Source organism: Osmia bicornis, chromosome 5 (genome assembly GCF_907164935.1).
Source record: "Osmia bicornis bicornis chromosome 5, iOsmBic2.1, whole genome shotgun sequence".
Lineage (NCBI taxonomy): Eukaryota > Metazoa > Arthropoda > Insecta > Hymenoptera > Megachilidae > Osmia > Osmia bicornis.
Genome location: NC_060220.1, coordinates 1,232,774 through 1,246,373, shown reverse-complemented (window position 1 = coordinate 1,246,373; position 13,600 = coordinate 1,232,774). Strand labels below are relative to the sequence as shown.

At 43.9% G+C, this 13,600-nt stretch overlaps 1 protein-coding gene across 8 annotated transcripts in view; it reads left to right on the top strand.

Annotated features, from left to right (window-relative positions):
- The window catches only part of LOC114871155 (dorsal-ventral patterning protein Sog), a 62,519-nt gene that overhangs the window by 35,179 nt on the left and 13,740 nt on the right, over positions 1 to 13,600 (top strand). For all 8 annotated transcript variants that reach the window (XM_029176708.2, XM_029176707.2, XM_029176705.2 and 5 more), the window contains 2 exons: positions 5,749 to 5,852; positions 10,798 to 10,927. In XM_029176708.2, the coding sequence (XP_029032541.1) occupies positions 5,749 to 5,852; positions 10,798 to 10,927 (234 nt within the window). The remainder of the gene's footprint in view (positions 1 to 5,748; positions 5,853 to 10,797; positions 10,928 to 13,600) is intronic.

Genomic DNA, 13,600 nt, shown 5'->3' with positions numbered 1-13,600 from the left:
GAGAGAAAGAGAGAGAGAAACTTTGACTGGACTGTTGCGATCGACTAGCAATATTTCTGTACGCTGGCGTCCATTTCTTGTTCCTTCGATGATTAAGGGTACATCAAGGACCCGGTGACTCGGTACGCAGACGTTTCCATCCGCTTCTTCTTCTTCTTCTTCTTCTTCTCCTCCTTCTTCTTCTTTAGCTCGAAGCGCGCCCTTCGAGTTGACGCTTCTTTTATAACCTCGTCGCACCAGAGAAAGACAATTTCTAGGGTATTTTCGGATTGTTCTGAAAAAGGAAACCGCGGAGAGAGGTCTTGACCTTCCACGTTGCGCTTGTCAGCGTGCCTCCCTTCACGCTCGCGGAAAGAAATTAATTGTACTTGCAAAGCCGACGTCAGATACGATCGCGTACGGCTTTGATCTCTCCTCGTCCGTCTCTCTCCTTGATCTCGCTAGAAGAAATCGGCGGATTTTTATCGTAAACGTGGCAATCGTAAAAATTGAAGATGATAGATTTTTGTAAAATAATTTTTAGGTTCAGCCTTTGGGGCCATTTTTCTTTCGATCCGTGTTCTTATTGGGTAGTTGCCGTGTCACGTGACCGGTTTAGAGGGCATTGTCATAGCCGGTCGTTTCATTGCATCTCGCCGGGCAAACAGATAAATTTATTCGGAGCCGGTAGAAAACACGGACTCTAAATCGGCAGCGGCGCGCCGCGAACAAAGCGGCATTGTTACTTGCACGGCAGTAAAACATCGCCGCGTCTGTCAACGTGCAACACGTTCGTTGTTTCGCCAGATACGTTTTAGGAGATACGGAAACGCCGATGGAATCGTTCAGGGCCCCATTCGCGCATCCCGGAGTAACCGAAAATTCGTATAAAAAACTTCGGTACCGATTAGTAACAGCTAAGTCCAATCACAATTCTCCACGCCACAGTGGGTTATCCTTTTTTATCGCATACGAATCTGGACGATGAACTTTCCTATCGTTCCTATTCCTTCTATAATATATCCTAATGACGTATAATTTCACCCGTGCCACTTCACTCTGGATTACATGATTGCTTGTAATTTGACTTACAGTTGCGCCATTAATATTTCGTCATATTATTCCTGTTCGATGATGAAAATTGCTAGAATTGCGTTAGAGCGTAAGAAGGAAGATGTTTTCGAACATAAATCTGTACGTGGGCAGCATCAGCGATTATTTGTACATACGTAGTTGGGGCGCGCGCCCCAAACGAGAGGAGCCGAGTTTGCGAAGGCGTGTCGCCTACATGTGGGCTCAGCCAAACGAAGCCTTCGCTTCTCTTTCGTACGGACCAAAAATGGTACCACGTTCTTTAGTTATAAAAACACCTGATTTATGGATGATCAAACTCTATGTGCACGCTTATCTTCATTCCAAATATGTTATAATAGTGGTTGCAATTAAAGCCGAAGCGATCGGTCTTCCAACCGATGAATTCTGAAAACTTGTAGCATTATCTGCTCCAAGATGTCCCTCGGTCTCTCCCTGTTTGCAAGTATACGTGTACGTTCGCGTGCAACCCGAACGAGGCCGAGTACTCGACTTTAAATCCTCTGCATATTAATGCCGATCGGAGGGGGAGGGGACTGGAAGAAATACATATTCGGTCCAGGTACACGTAGGTGTACACCTACGTGAAACCTGTAGCCGAGAGAGCAGGTACGGTCGCGCAACATCGCGGGGTATATAGTACATAGTGGAGAGACACGGCAAGAGGTGACTTCAATGTCGAAGAAGTCGCGAGAAGCATCGCCTACGTTCTCTGCCCACTTGCAGACGCGATCTGCCCCCGAGCAGAACCTACGAGACCATCGGACCGGAAGATGAGGATAGCATCCTCATCTTCTTCGTCGAGACGCTGTGCTTCACGGCCAAACAAGAATTGCGTAAGAACCATGTCGACGCACTTGGCTTCGCCACTCTCTTCTTCTTTTCTCATCTTCCTTTTCTATCGTATTTTTTCCTCCCCCCTGTCAACGTTGCATTCGTTATTTTCGTTCAGTGTTACGGGTGTCTGGTAGAAGAAACTTCTGGCCCGTTAATTACCAATTTTCCTCCTTTTTCCTCGCTCGCTGTTCAACTTCCATAAATTTATTATAATCCGTTAGACGAAGCTGAAGAAACCGCTCGGTGAACGTAATTGGGTCGCACAATGCGGGCTACCTACTCGCCGATCGCTTTCCGATGTTCCAGTTAGAAGTACGCGTACCTCTAGATGCAATTGCAACAGTGTCGTTTGTAATATCGTAACGCACCGTTGGGTTAAGGTTTTAGGACAACGACGCTTTTCATTTGCCCCCGTTGATATCTGCTCGTTATCTCGGATGACAGGGGAGCGTTGGAAATTGGTCTCGAACTCGATTCCGATTGCACTTATCGTTAACCGGTTTGCTTGGACTTCTCTGTTGGTCGGCTGGCTAACACGGCCGATACGTATATTTTCATCTCGCTACAATGTCATTATCTGCAGTGGCAGTGAAACATTAGAAATCGAACGACCGAGACGTACACTTGATGCATTGCAATGTCACGTGACACGAGATCGTATACGATGCTAAAGGTGATGTGAAACTCGAGACGCAGACGAGGAAGAGCAAACAAGAAAGACAGAGAACGAGACTGCGAAGAGATACGTAGACAGGAGAGAAAGAAAGAGAGAGAGAGAGTAGAACGTACAAGCATTGGTGCAGCAAACATAAGGGGCAGGAAGGAAGCATAACGCGCGAGATTCATGGAAAAGAAGCAAGATGGAAAAAAGTGGGAAAAGCAAGAAAAGAAAGTGGCATGTGTTTGTCGTTCACTCACCCGGCTATCGCACCATTTCTTTTCTTTTCGTTTTTTTTCCACATCGAACCGAGAGAACGTTATTTATTTTAGCGCTGCTGGATAACCGCTAAACGTACAGTTCGCTGCAACGCCGCGTACTTACAGCTAGTGTTCCCTAGGGGAAATTGGGCCCGAGGCGATCGGCGCGCCCTCTCTCCTGCATGCCACGTTTCCCCTAGATCACACTAACGTTGCTCGCCACTGTACCAGGGACGCGTAAACAGGCAGGATTCCGCGATATTTAAACGAAACGATCCCTTTATCTAATTTAATGACACTCGAGGTGCTGAAATAAGTAAAGACTGTCACGGCGCGTTCAGTCCTCCGCGTCGGACAGACGAGTGAACGGTCGACGTGTTGGATATTTTAGGATTAACAGTGGTGTCTATCCTGTTGTATTTTTCCTAAACGAACTCCGTTAGGAGGATTCATCGTGGTTCATCGAACTCCCGACTTAGAAGCGCGCGTTGAACGTTATCCTAGACCGTCTACGTGGCTGAGAATAGTGGCTGAAAGCGTGTTCCTCGAATTCTCGGTTAGATTCGCGGAAAGCTAAACGTAGTAGGAATGAGTACTCGGTGTTGATATTCAGATTTCGAATACCAAATTGCTTCGTAATCAGGATTATTAATAGAGTTGGTACCGAGTCTGTTTTTCATCCTAGACTCTTCTGTTACGCAATTCTTTTTGCACCTACAGTCTAGGTGCTGAATTGACGTTTAGATAATTAAACGATACCACTCTTCGGCTAATGAAATTGAACGGTAGAAGTATGATTCAACCGTGACATAATTGGTGTCGCCAACGATCTTCCGTTTTTGCGGCTCTCGAATCGAACGCAACTCGAGTGCCCACTATCGAGATACTTCTTCTGTTTTCGCTACTCGATTACATCCTCCGGTGTCTGGAGGATCTCTGTCGCGCAGCAGGCCGACTCGAGTACTCCTTTTTACGTTTACATTCTTCCGAACCACGTCATCTTCCGCGCTCATTCTGTTTATGCAAAACATAGCCAATTTACGTACCCTCGATGCTTCAACGGTTCCGCTTAATTTATGCTAATCCGTTTACGCGAATCTCTCAGCAACGCCTTTTGCGCCGTGTTCTCTTAGCATTCTCAATCTTTTCAGGAGGGAAACAATGAATTTTTTCTGATTCGAAGGCACGCGCTTGCGGTAAGCGCGAACGTGGGTCGCTTTGAGATAAAGAGCGCAAGATTTCACAGTTGATAAGTTATGGCAGCCGAGTCAACGGTCTATGAAAGGTTGGTATATGGGCCAAATTAGCACCGACCACTCTATGCTTCCACGCAACGGCTCGACCACGGCGTCCTATTCTCATCATTCCAATAATAGATTAAACGTTTAGCGAGATTCGACGCTTATGCTCTTCCTTCTTTTCCCGACGAATGGTTTTTCGGTTTATTCAATCGAAAGCAGAGTGAGAGATGAAGTTGCGTCGAGGAGGATGAAGGTAACGCGTAGCAGAAAGTCTGAGATATTTGCAATGCGGTGGCGTATCGAGGCTTCCCTGTCGCCGGGCCTGCTGGTTGCTTAGGACCGACTCTGCGCTTAGAACGACTTAGCACTGACGCTGACGGTGCAACGACCTCGCGCAACGAGCCATACTCCCTGTGTATCTTTGCTCCTCTCTTTCTCTGTTGCGTGCACATCTAAAGCAAACGGACCAGTGGACGCGTACAAGCCCAAAGAGACCGGGTACACCGATCTTTCCTTCTCTCTGTTTTCTTCGTGCACGAAACGTCGCGACGCTCGCCTTCTATTACGTTCCAGACGCGTGTACAAAGGCGATTCTAGACAGCCGTCGTCTGATGGGCTGGCTAGAAATATTGTTAGAAGCTTTAGCTTTGATCGGTCTCTACCATCTCGCCGGCTTAATTACCTCGCGACGTTTTGTTTAGCCGTTGCTGGAATGGTGGCATCGTTCGGATTCTTAGCTATGGTAACTTGGGAGAATTTGAAATAGCGGGTGCTGTTATTGGTACCAGGACTTTAATCTCTACCGGAGATTTGATTAACGAGTTCTCAAATTCCCTTGGTCTTGGGATAAAAGACACCACCCCCGCAGTTAATCAAGGTCTCCCTTGAAAAGGTAACTGAATCCTGAAAATTTGATGGAAAAAGGAAGGATGTCGCGTGTCAAGGTATACATAGTATTTCAACCGGAAGGATGGAGCGGCTTCTCAGAAGTCCGAAGATAAAGTAGAAATCGTATAATCCTATGAAAAAGAGTGGGCTCGTTATTTTCGGTGCCACGGCTCTCGGTCGAGTATTTATTTTTACACGGAAAAGGAAAGGACGTCGTAACGCGCAGTCATACACGGGCCTTAGCTTCTTTATCTTCTTCTTTTTTAGCGGAAGAAGGTGAGACAGCGTCAGTGTTAAACGAGGCAACGGCCTTGCGAGAATGGCGAACATTTTTATTTCTTCTTGCCAAGATCGCCGCTCTCTTCTTCGAGACGTCGCTGTCGCTCTTAGCCTTCCTCTTTTACACACTCACCGTCTCATCGTCGTCTCGGCGATTTTTAAACGGCTACCAAAAATCCTTGCTCCTTTCGCGCGTGACGATGATTCAGAAGCGGGCTCCATTCATTACCCACAATTTCACTTTTACCGAGAGGATTACGCAGTCTCGTTAGGCCGCGAAACGAAATGGAAAAGTATTTTTTCACGATTTAGATAAGAGAGCATAGGAGCCTTTCCCTCTTGTTAACCGCTCCCTTCCCAAACCTAAAGTACACCGTACGTTCGGTTTCGCTTTCAAATATTTCAAGTTAGCCAGTTTTGCAAAGAGTCTAGGAGTCGTATTTTATACCGGTCATGCTTCTTACCCGTGGCTAGTAAAATTCGCCAAGCCAATTGAAATACCTCTTTGTTGCAGAATGTACGTTCGGCAAGCAGATACGGGAATTGGGCTCCACCTGGTTCGCGGATTTGGGCCCGCCCTTTGGAGTCATGTACTGCATCAAATGCGAATGCATTCCGGTACGTATGAAAGTGGATGGGTGGGTGTGTCGTCACGCGTTCGTGCGTGTCCGTATGCACGTACCTACAATCTCGAGCCTTTTGTATTCGTCCGTATCCCCCGGACCTTTGACCTCCTCCGTGTAACCACGTCTCGCTCAGCGCAGCCTCGCCGCGTAGGTACAACGGTTTTACCTAACCTACAATCCTAACCTACCCCGACTTTTACGGAATTCGCGGCGACTATTCGTGTAGGTACAGAGTGCCGGGACACCCTGACCATAGCTTGTCGTCTCGCTAGTTCCGGTGCCGTTTTCTAAAGTTTCTCGGACTCTTACGTCAGCTCGGCTGCTAATCAATCTTACATTGAACGGTAAGTTGGTAATGGCTGGTGGAGCGAGCTGCCGGCATTCCGATCTTATCTACCTGGCACATAATTTGCACCGTGTAACCTGTATTCTTAATTGTTATTCCACGCATTGTCGAATGAATTGAAAAATTGGTAAAAGGGAACTCGAGCCTAAATTGTAGTTAACAATAGCCAGACTCGGAAGAGAAACGTAGACAGAGTGGACGCGTGATCTAATCGTCGCGTTCCTGGATCGCTTTTTCCAAGAAGGTCGTACAAATGGCATTGCTCTTTGGACAGTGTATAGATCGACGTGACACGGACTAAATCTCGATCTGGGTGACGTGACCCATGGAGACTCGACGTGCTTCCTAATCCCATTCCTGGTCGAGACAGACTGGCGTCCGCCTTCTCGGCTCGTTTAATGCTGCGTACACCAGTCTGCCCGTGTGCCATTCCACAATAGTGTTACTGTTATACCGCGTTCTTTAAACCCTATCCAGAAGTTTCCGACACGTACATCAGTCCTTGGAATTGCTTAACTGGATAGGTTACCTCAGTATAGACTAAACGGCTATTCTCAAATAATTTTGTAAACAATTCGAAAGAGAAGAAATGGACGGTGTATTCAGTCGAATTCTTAGCCGATCGCGCAATAATCGTCATTTGCATTCCGAGCATACGTGGCCGAGGGGGACACCGTTGTGTTTTGCGATAAATGTCAGCGTGTACGAGGCGTCCCTTGCGCGCACGTCATCGATATTCCTGCCCTTTCACGTTTTCCGCTTCGCAAAAGATCAACGTTTCTCAACGCCGCGATAACCAACTTCCTGAATAATATTTGCATGAAAATTTGCGAAACTTTTTAACCTTGATCCTTCTCTCTCTCGTCTTTTTTTAATCGTCAGTTGACTACTTTCAAGCTTATCGAGATACTGCGTAGAATTATTTTTTCGAGCAGATATCTTTGACTTCGTTAATGGTACAAAGTGAGCTATTTTTTACGGTCCAGTAATATTACTGGGTTCGCTAACGAGCATCATTTTCAGAGGATAAATGTACAGCCTCGGCTAATTAGCTTCGTTTAAGAGCTTCTCTTCCAGACTTTCTCGATAAAAGGTGAAGGCTTCACCTTTCTGTTTCTTGTGATTATACATTTTTTATATTATATAGAATGCAATTCGAGTTTTGTATAAATGGAGATTTCGATCGGTGGGAGAAGAAAAGCTCCGTTAAATAAAGATCCAGCCGAGATTTCGTTCACACCCACTTGCTTGGTATTCCGATGCGGAAGAGAGATGGTGAGGTACGGTGGATACGTGAGGAGGCACTGATATGTATGTACCCACTACGAGGCCGATCGCCTCGTATCGTCAGACTATTAAGATACTCATCTCATTATACAAGACCCACCTCCCACGCGATATCAGTGTGCTTCTTCTTTTCTTATTCTAAACGATATTCACCCTTATCCTTTTCTTTACTTTAACCCTTCTTTGGATAGGGTATGGTTTCACCATTCATATTATTGTAATATTAAGAATTACGTTCGAACGAAACACAGTTTCGTATGCTCGCAAGGAGAAGAAATAAAGAATCATTTGAGATGGGATCGAAAAGTTTTAGTCTGGCTGAGTCATAGAGGGGTTAATAACGTGACCGGTGAACGTTTGATTGTGGGTTAAGAATGTGGAAATAAATTTGAGGTCAATCGTAAAGCGATTCGGAGCCTGTCGCTCTGTGCGGTTCAATTAATGCTCCTCTATCATAGTTACACGGCTTCTGTCGCGCATGCATTTATCGTCGGGACGGAACGGTCACGACTGTCCTAATGGAGTTTAATTTAGCCAATCTTCATAAGCTCCGTCCTTGACTGGCTACCGTTCTTACGTGTTTGTCTTTGATGGCTGCCATTAGCCTCTCCCTCGGTTCCACGTCTATTTCTTCTTCTTCTGTTTTTCCTTGATTTATCACGGTAACCTTAACCTAGGAGGTTGATAGTACATGGATCCAAGGATTCAGGGGTCCAAGAGTCTGAGGATCCAAGAATCCAAGAGTCCAAGGAACCAATGGTCCAGGAATGCAAGATGGAAGAATAGCAGAGAGGAGAAGAAAGAAAATGAGAAAGAAGAGAGCTGAGAGGCAGTGATAGAGGAGTGCTCAAACCAGCAGCTTTATAGACGGACGCGCGAACTCTATTTTTAGACTTCGGTGGAATGACAGTCCCTCTTGAGTGTATATGAGGAGCTATTGATAGGTCGCGGTGTTGGTTGCGAGAGGAGCAGAGGCAGACAGGTCGCGTGAATCACACGAGACATCGTTTCTTTACCCAAAGCCTCTGCCGAGTGTCCCAGCCCACTGTCCACCATTCTGTGATTTACTTTTCACTGCCTGCGTCTTACGCTATTTTATGCTACCTTGTTGTGTTTATTCTCGCGTACAATAGGAACTGTTCGCTTCAAAATAACAGATGCTGAACATCTGAGAATTAATATAAACATTTATTATAGGTTGACTGTAGCGAAGCAATATTTCTCCTGGTCGTATAAATCAAAAAGCGAATAATTTCTCGATTGGATAAATTTTCTCAACCAGCGGCACCGATCAAAAGTTTCCTTCTTTCGAAGCTAGAATGCCTAAAGACGACCCACGCGATAGAGGAGACCCCACGCGCGAATTGACACCGACTTCCGGCCCGATCGTTCCTCCTATCATTATTCCTACAATAGCGTCAAAATAATGAATGGCTAAACAGCGCGAGGAAGAAACCCGTGGGTGGATGAATCACGCCAACCGACCACCGTTCCTGAATAATGGGACACGCTTTTTAATCGAGATGATTGTTGCTCTCGACCCTAATTTCAAAAAAAGAAAAAAAGATATCTTCTCGTAACATTAGTAGGTAAATCTTCATTAGCGACGTTAATATTTCTATCTATGAATTTTCTCTTCTCTTTCCTCTGCGAGATTACCCTTCCGTAATCTGCTACCTTATCTATGAAGCAATTAAATACATTAAGATGTTTCCAGTTAGAAAAAAACTTTCCCCTTTATTCTTAGGATCGGCGTTATCGTTATCGTTCTCGTGTTTCTAGAAACGGGCTTAAGAATCCGTGGGTACACGGTATCTGAAAGTCTCGCAGAAACTTCTCTTAACGATAAAAATTACACCCACAGAGTTTTGCTAGGTACATTCTGAAACTCCATATTTACTCTTGCCATCCCGATTCTTCTGTAATTCCAAGTTTTTTCCACGTCTCCGACTGGTCTCTGTGTCTTTCTCCCTTTTCTTCTTTTTACCACTTGAATCAACATATCGTTTCGTGTTTCAGGAATGCCGTTGCAGCTCTATAAAACCCCAAACTTAATTTCTCTTCAGTGGGCTGTGGAGGCTCTGTAACCGGAACCTTCTCTGATCCGTGTCCGCGATCTCGCATCCTTTTTCCCAGCCGACGAGCCGTTGAAAAAGAATCTCTTCAGATTGGTTTTTCACGCCCGAAGATAACTAAGCAAATCTCCTTTAAAGTCGATTATTTATTAACCGGTCAACCGGTGTCCATCGGATCGTCCAACGTTTTGTCGTGCTTCTGATTTCTGGATTCTCTGGTCCGAGTAAAAGTAACGAATTTTTTTTTGCAATATTGTTGGATCGTAAAATATAAATAGCGTCGTAAAGAACGAGATAGAGTCAACTGGTAGTAAGATGTTGGGAATAGAGAGTCGGTTTAGAAGCGGAAGATCTATGGTAGAAAGTAGTCGACGACAAAGTCCTGGAATATGAATTTATATGTGTCGCAGAACACGATTATATACCGTCAGCATTGACAGATTTTACGACGAATTTTTTTCACACGTTGTCCCAGGAAACGGTAAATCGACCGAGATGTTAAATAATAATTTCTATCGCGAGGAGTATTGTAAATCGCGTCGCGAATAATGGCACCATTGACCGTGATAAACGAGTCCTTTGTGATCGCTAACACCTACCAATTATGCGCGGATAGATTTATGCATGCTGTGCGTGTTAGCGTTACAACTATCATCAGCCATGCGTAAAGCAGCAATAAACATGCGTGTAAGCTGGTGATCCTAAAAAAGAAAATAAAAAAAATTGATTACGTTCACGGTAATAGAGAAACGTAAAGGGAATTGGCACGATTTAGATGGAGAAGCAGTCGCCTATTGACATTTAGACGATAATTGGCACTAAACGTGTCTTGATACTTTGTAAACGTACGACTTTATCTTGAAATCAGTTGTTTTTCACTTTGTAACACGTGCGCTTCGGGGCAGGAGGAAACAGGTCGGTGGTTGTGTGCCGGAGAGATTTAGCGTTCGTGATTGTGCACGCGATTGCGCGTGAGCGGATATTCAGGCATTGACGAGCGAGTTTAGGGACCAAAAAATAGTCGAGGGGTCCAAGGATTCGGGGATCAGAGAGTCCAATGTTCCAGGGATTCGAGGATCCAAGAATCCAAAAGCCCAGGGATTCAAGGATCCAAGAATTGGAAAATATAATAACCCATGAGTCCAGTAATCCGTGAATCCAAGATCCTAGATCCGAAATCCAAGATTAAACTCACAAATTTATTTCTGACAATTTATTCTGTTTTATAGGTGCAAAAGAAGCGACGCATCGTGGCGAGGGTCCACTGTCGTAACATTAAGAACGAATGCCCGAAACTTACGTGCGACGAACCTGTTCTTCTTCCTGGTCGGTGCTGCAAGTCTTGTCCAGGAGATTTCAGTGAGTAACACGATCTCTTTTCATTCGAATAAATATTATCATGCTTTCAGAAATGATACGCTCGTTAGTAATTATATATGCACCTCCTACGTGGAATATACAGTGTCTTTTAATTTCATTCGATTAGTAAATGTAAAAATATTCAGTTATTGAAAACGATCTCGTTTACATCGCGAAAAGAATATAGTTACAATGTGTATCGAAGGACTGGATACATTAATGAGAGTCAAGTGGCTTGCATAAATCATTTATCAACGATCACCGCCTCTTTGGGGCCGGGTATCTTTGTCTTTATCAGTTGGCCACGGGGTTTTCTTTCTCTTTCGATCATTCCCTCGATGCTTTTTCCATCCGTTTCTGTATCGGCCGATCGATCCGATAATCGTATTTGCAATGCCATGTAATCATGGTCGAGCGTTATCGACGGTACCTTTACTCTTATTATCGCCTTTAAGGCTCTCGAGTGATCTTATTAACGGATTAACGTATCGACGTGTGTTCAAGTCTTCTTTCTTCCTCCCTTACCACGAAATGAGAAACTCTGCCGAGTTTCTTTTCCTTCTAAGAATTTCTCTTTCTTCCCCATGTTTTTTCCTTTACTATATCATCCTCTTGCCCTGGTTGTTTTCGTTCCTCTTGCAAAATCTAACATCACACGTATCCGCAGTGAATAATTTGGATCTCAGACAAATTTCACTTTGTCTCGTGAAATTATGAGAATTTCAGCATTGCACAGAGTTTCCACCCTGTCTTTGATAGAGTATTATCCGCTAGATGTACAACTTTCACTGAGAATAGCTTGGACGAAATTCTTGGTACGTTCACCGAGCCCGTTTTCCTCCTTTTTCCTTTTTCCTCCGCCGATTTCCATATCCCCGTAGAATGCGGATGAAACGAAGGAAACGTTCGGAATAGTTGTACCTATTTCGGTTGCGCTTTCGACTAGAAATACAAGGCTGACGAAAAGTGAAGGCCAGGAATTCAGCAAATGGAATTCCGGCTGAGTAACGAGTAGTACAGTAGACAAGACTGTTAACGATCGGCGATAAATCTATCGCGAAGGAAATTGTTGTACTTTCTAACATACGTGTTCTGTAAGATAACTGATTAGTACACGAAACTCTGTTGAAATCAATTTATTTATTTAACTAGATTGCCAGCTAGATTGAGTTAATTAGAATCGTGAAAATATAGGAGGATTTTGAAAGAAAATTTTCAACCAGTCTTACGATACAGTTGTTTATTAATAAACTTGACGAGTATACTGAGAGTGCTAATGGATTCGAAAAAAAGTGAAGAGAAAAAAAAAACAGATCCTCGGTTGAATTGCCTGTTGATTAGATGTCTATTACTATAATAGCGGTATATTATCATAAATGTCGTTTATAAAATAATCTACGTTGTAAGCTTGCAATAAGAAATTGAAAGTGTCTCTGAAGATTCCTCAAAAAAATGTGTATCATCCAACGCGATGCACATATTTTACTATATTTTGCATACAGCTGTGAGTTTTTTTTTCTTTTTATAAACGACACAGCAGATAGTTCTATATCTTCCATCGGAATTAACAACAATTAGCACTGTACGCGTGTTGTAGTGTTTTAATGATTTGCTATTAAAATGACCTACGTAAAAGGTGTACTGGTGACATCATTTTGCTAAATGCGTTCTTTAGATGTTTTGCCGATAAACTTTTTATGCAATCAGTAATCACAGATATTCTTACGATTATTCTGTACTTTTAGCGTGATCATCGTAGTACTATGTCAATAGTACTACACGATAAGAGTATTCTATAGAACGTAGAGCTACGTGATAAGGGGGAATTCAATGGAACATAGTACTACGTGATAACAGAGTTCAGTAGATCATAGTACTGTGTGATAAGGAAGTGCAGTAGCAACGTAGTACTATGCGACCCCCAGGATTTGATAAAAGTAGCTAGTACGGTGCGATAATTCGCGAGCTTTGCGTTTCCACGATTCAAGGGTTTAGGGATCCATGGATCTAGGAATCCAAAGATCTTGAATCCAAGACCCAAAGTCCAAAAGTTCCAACATCTCCCTAATAGAAAAACTTTGCCACGTGCGTTCTCTGTTAGAAGGATTAAGAAAAAAAAAAAAATCGATCAATCATTGTTCATTGCACCGATACAACGATATCAGCGCGATATTAATTGATACGTTTCTACGATTACCAAGGTATCGCGATTAATATCGTTGCCTGCGAAGGAAGAAAACCGAAGAGTTTCGTTTGAATTTGCGATAGAAAGGTTTCCAGGAAAAATGAATAAATTGCCGGTGAAAGATAGCGCGCGTCGTTGACCATAACGTTGCTAGCATGGTGGGCAGCGGACAATTTATCGGTTACTTAGAATCAATTAGCGAGCCCGCATTTATTATCCGTGGACAAGTGTACGCTGTCATTGTCCGCGCTTTCTATTCCCATTCGAGGAGCGCGAGTAGATTTCTTTATCGCGACAACGTTGAATATAAAGAGGTTGTTGCGTGGCTTTCAAGCTAGTACCCAGAGTCTTGTGTTGCCCTTCTTTTTCCTTCTATTTGACCTGGTGGTCTCCTCTTGAACGAGGAGAATATCTTCTTGCTATTCTATCGATTGTTACGTAAATCCTTCGTGAAAAAGAAGGGGCACCCCTTGGAATTCCTCAACGGG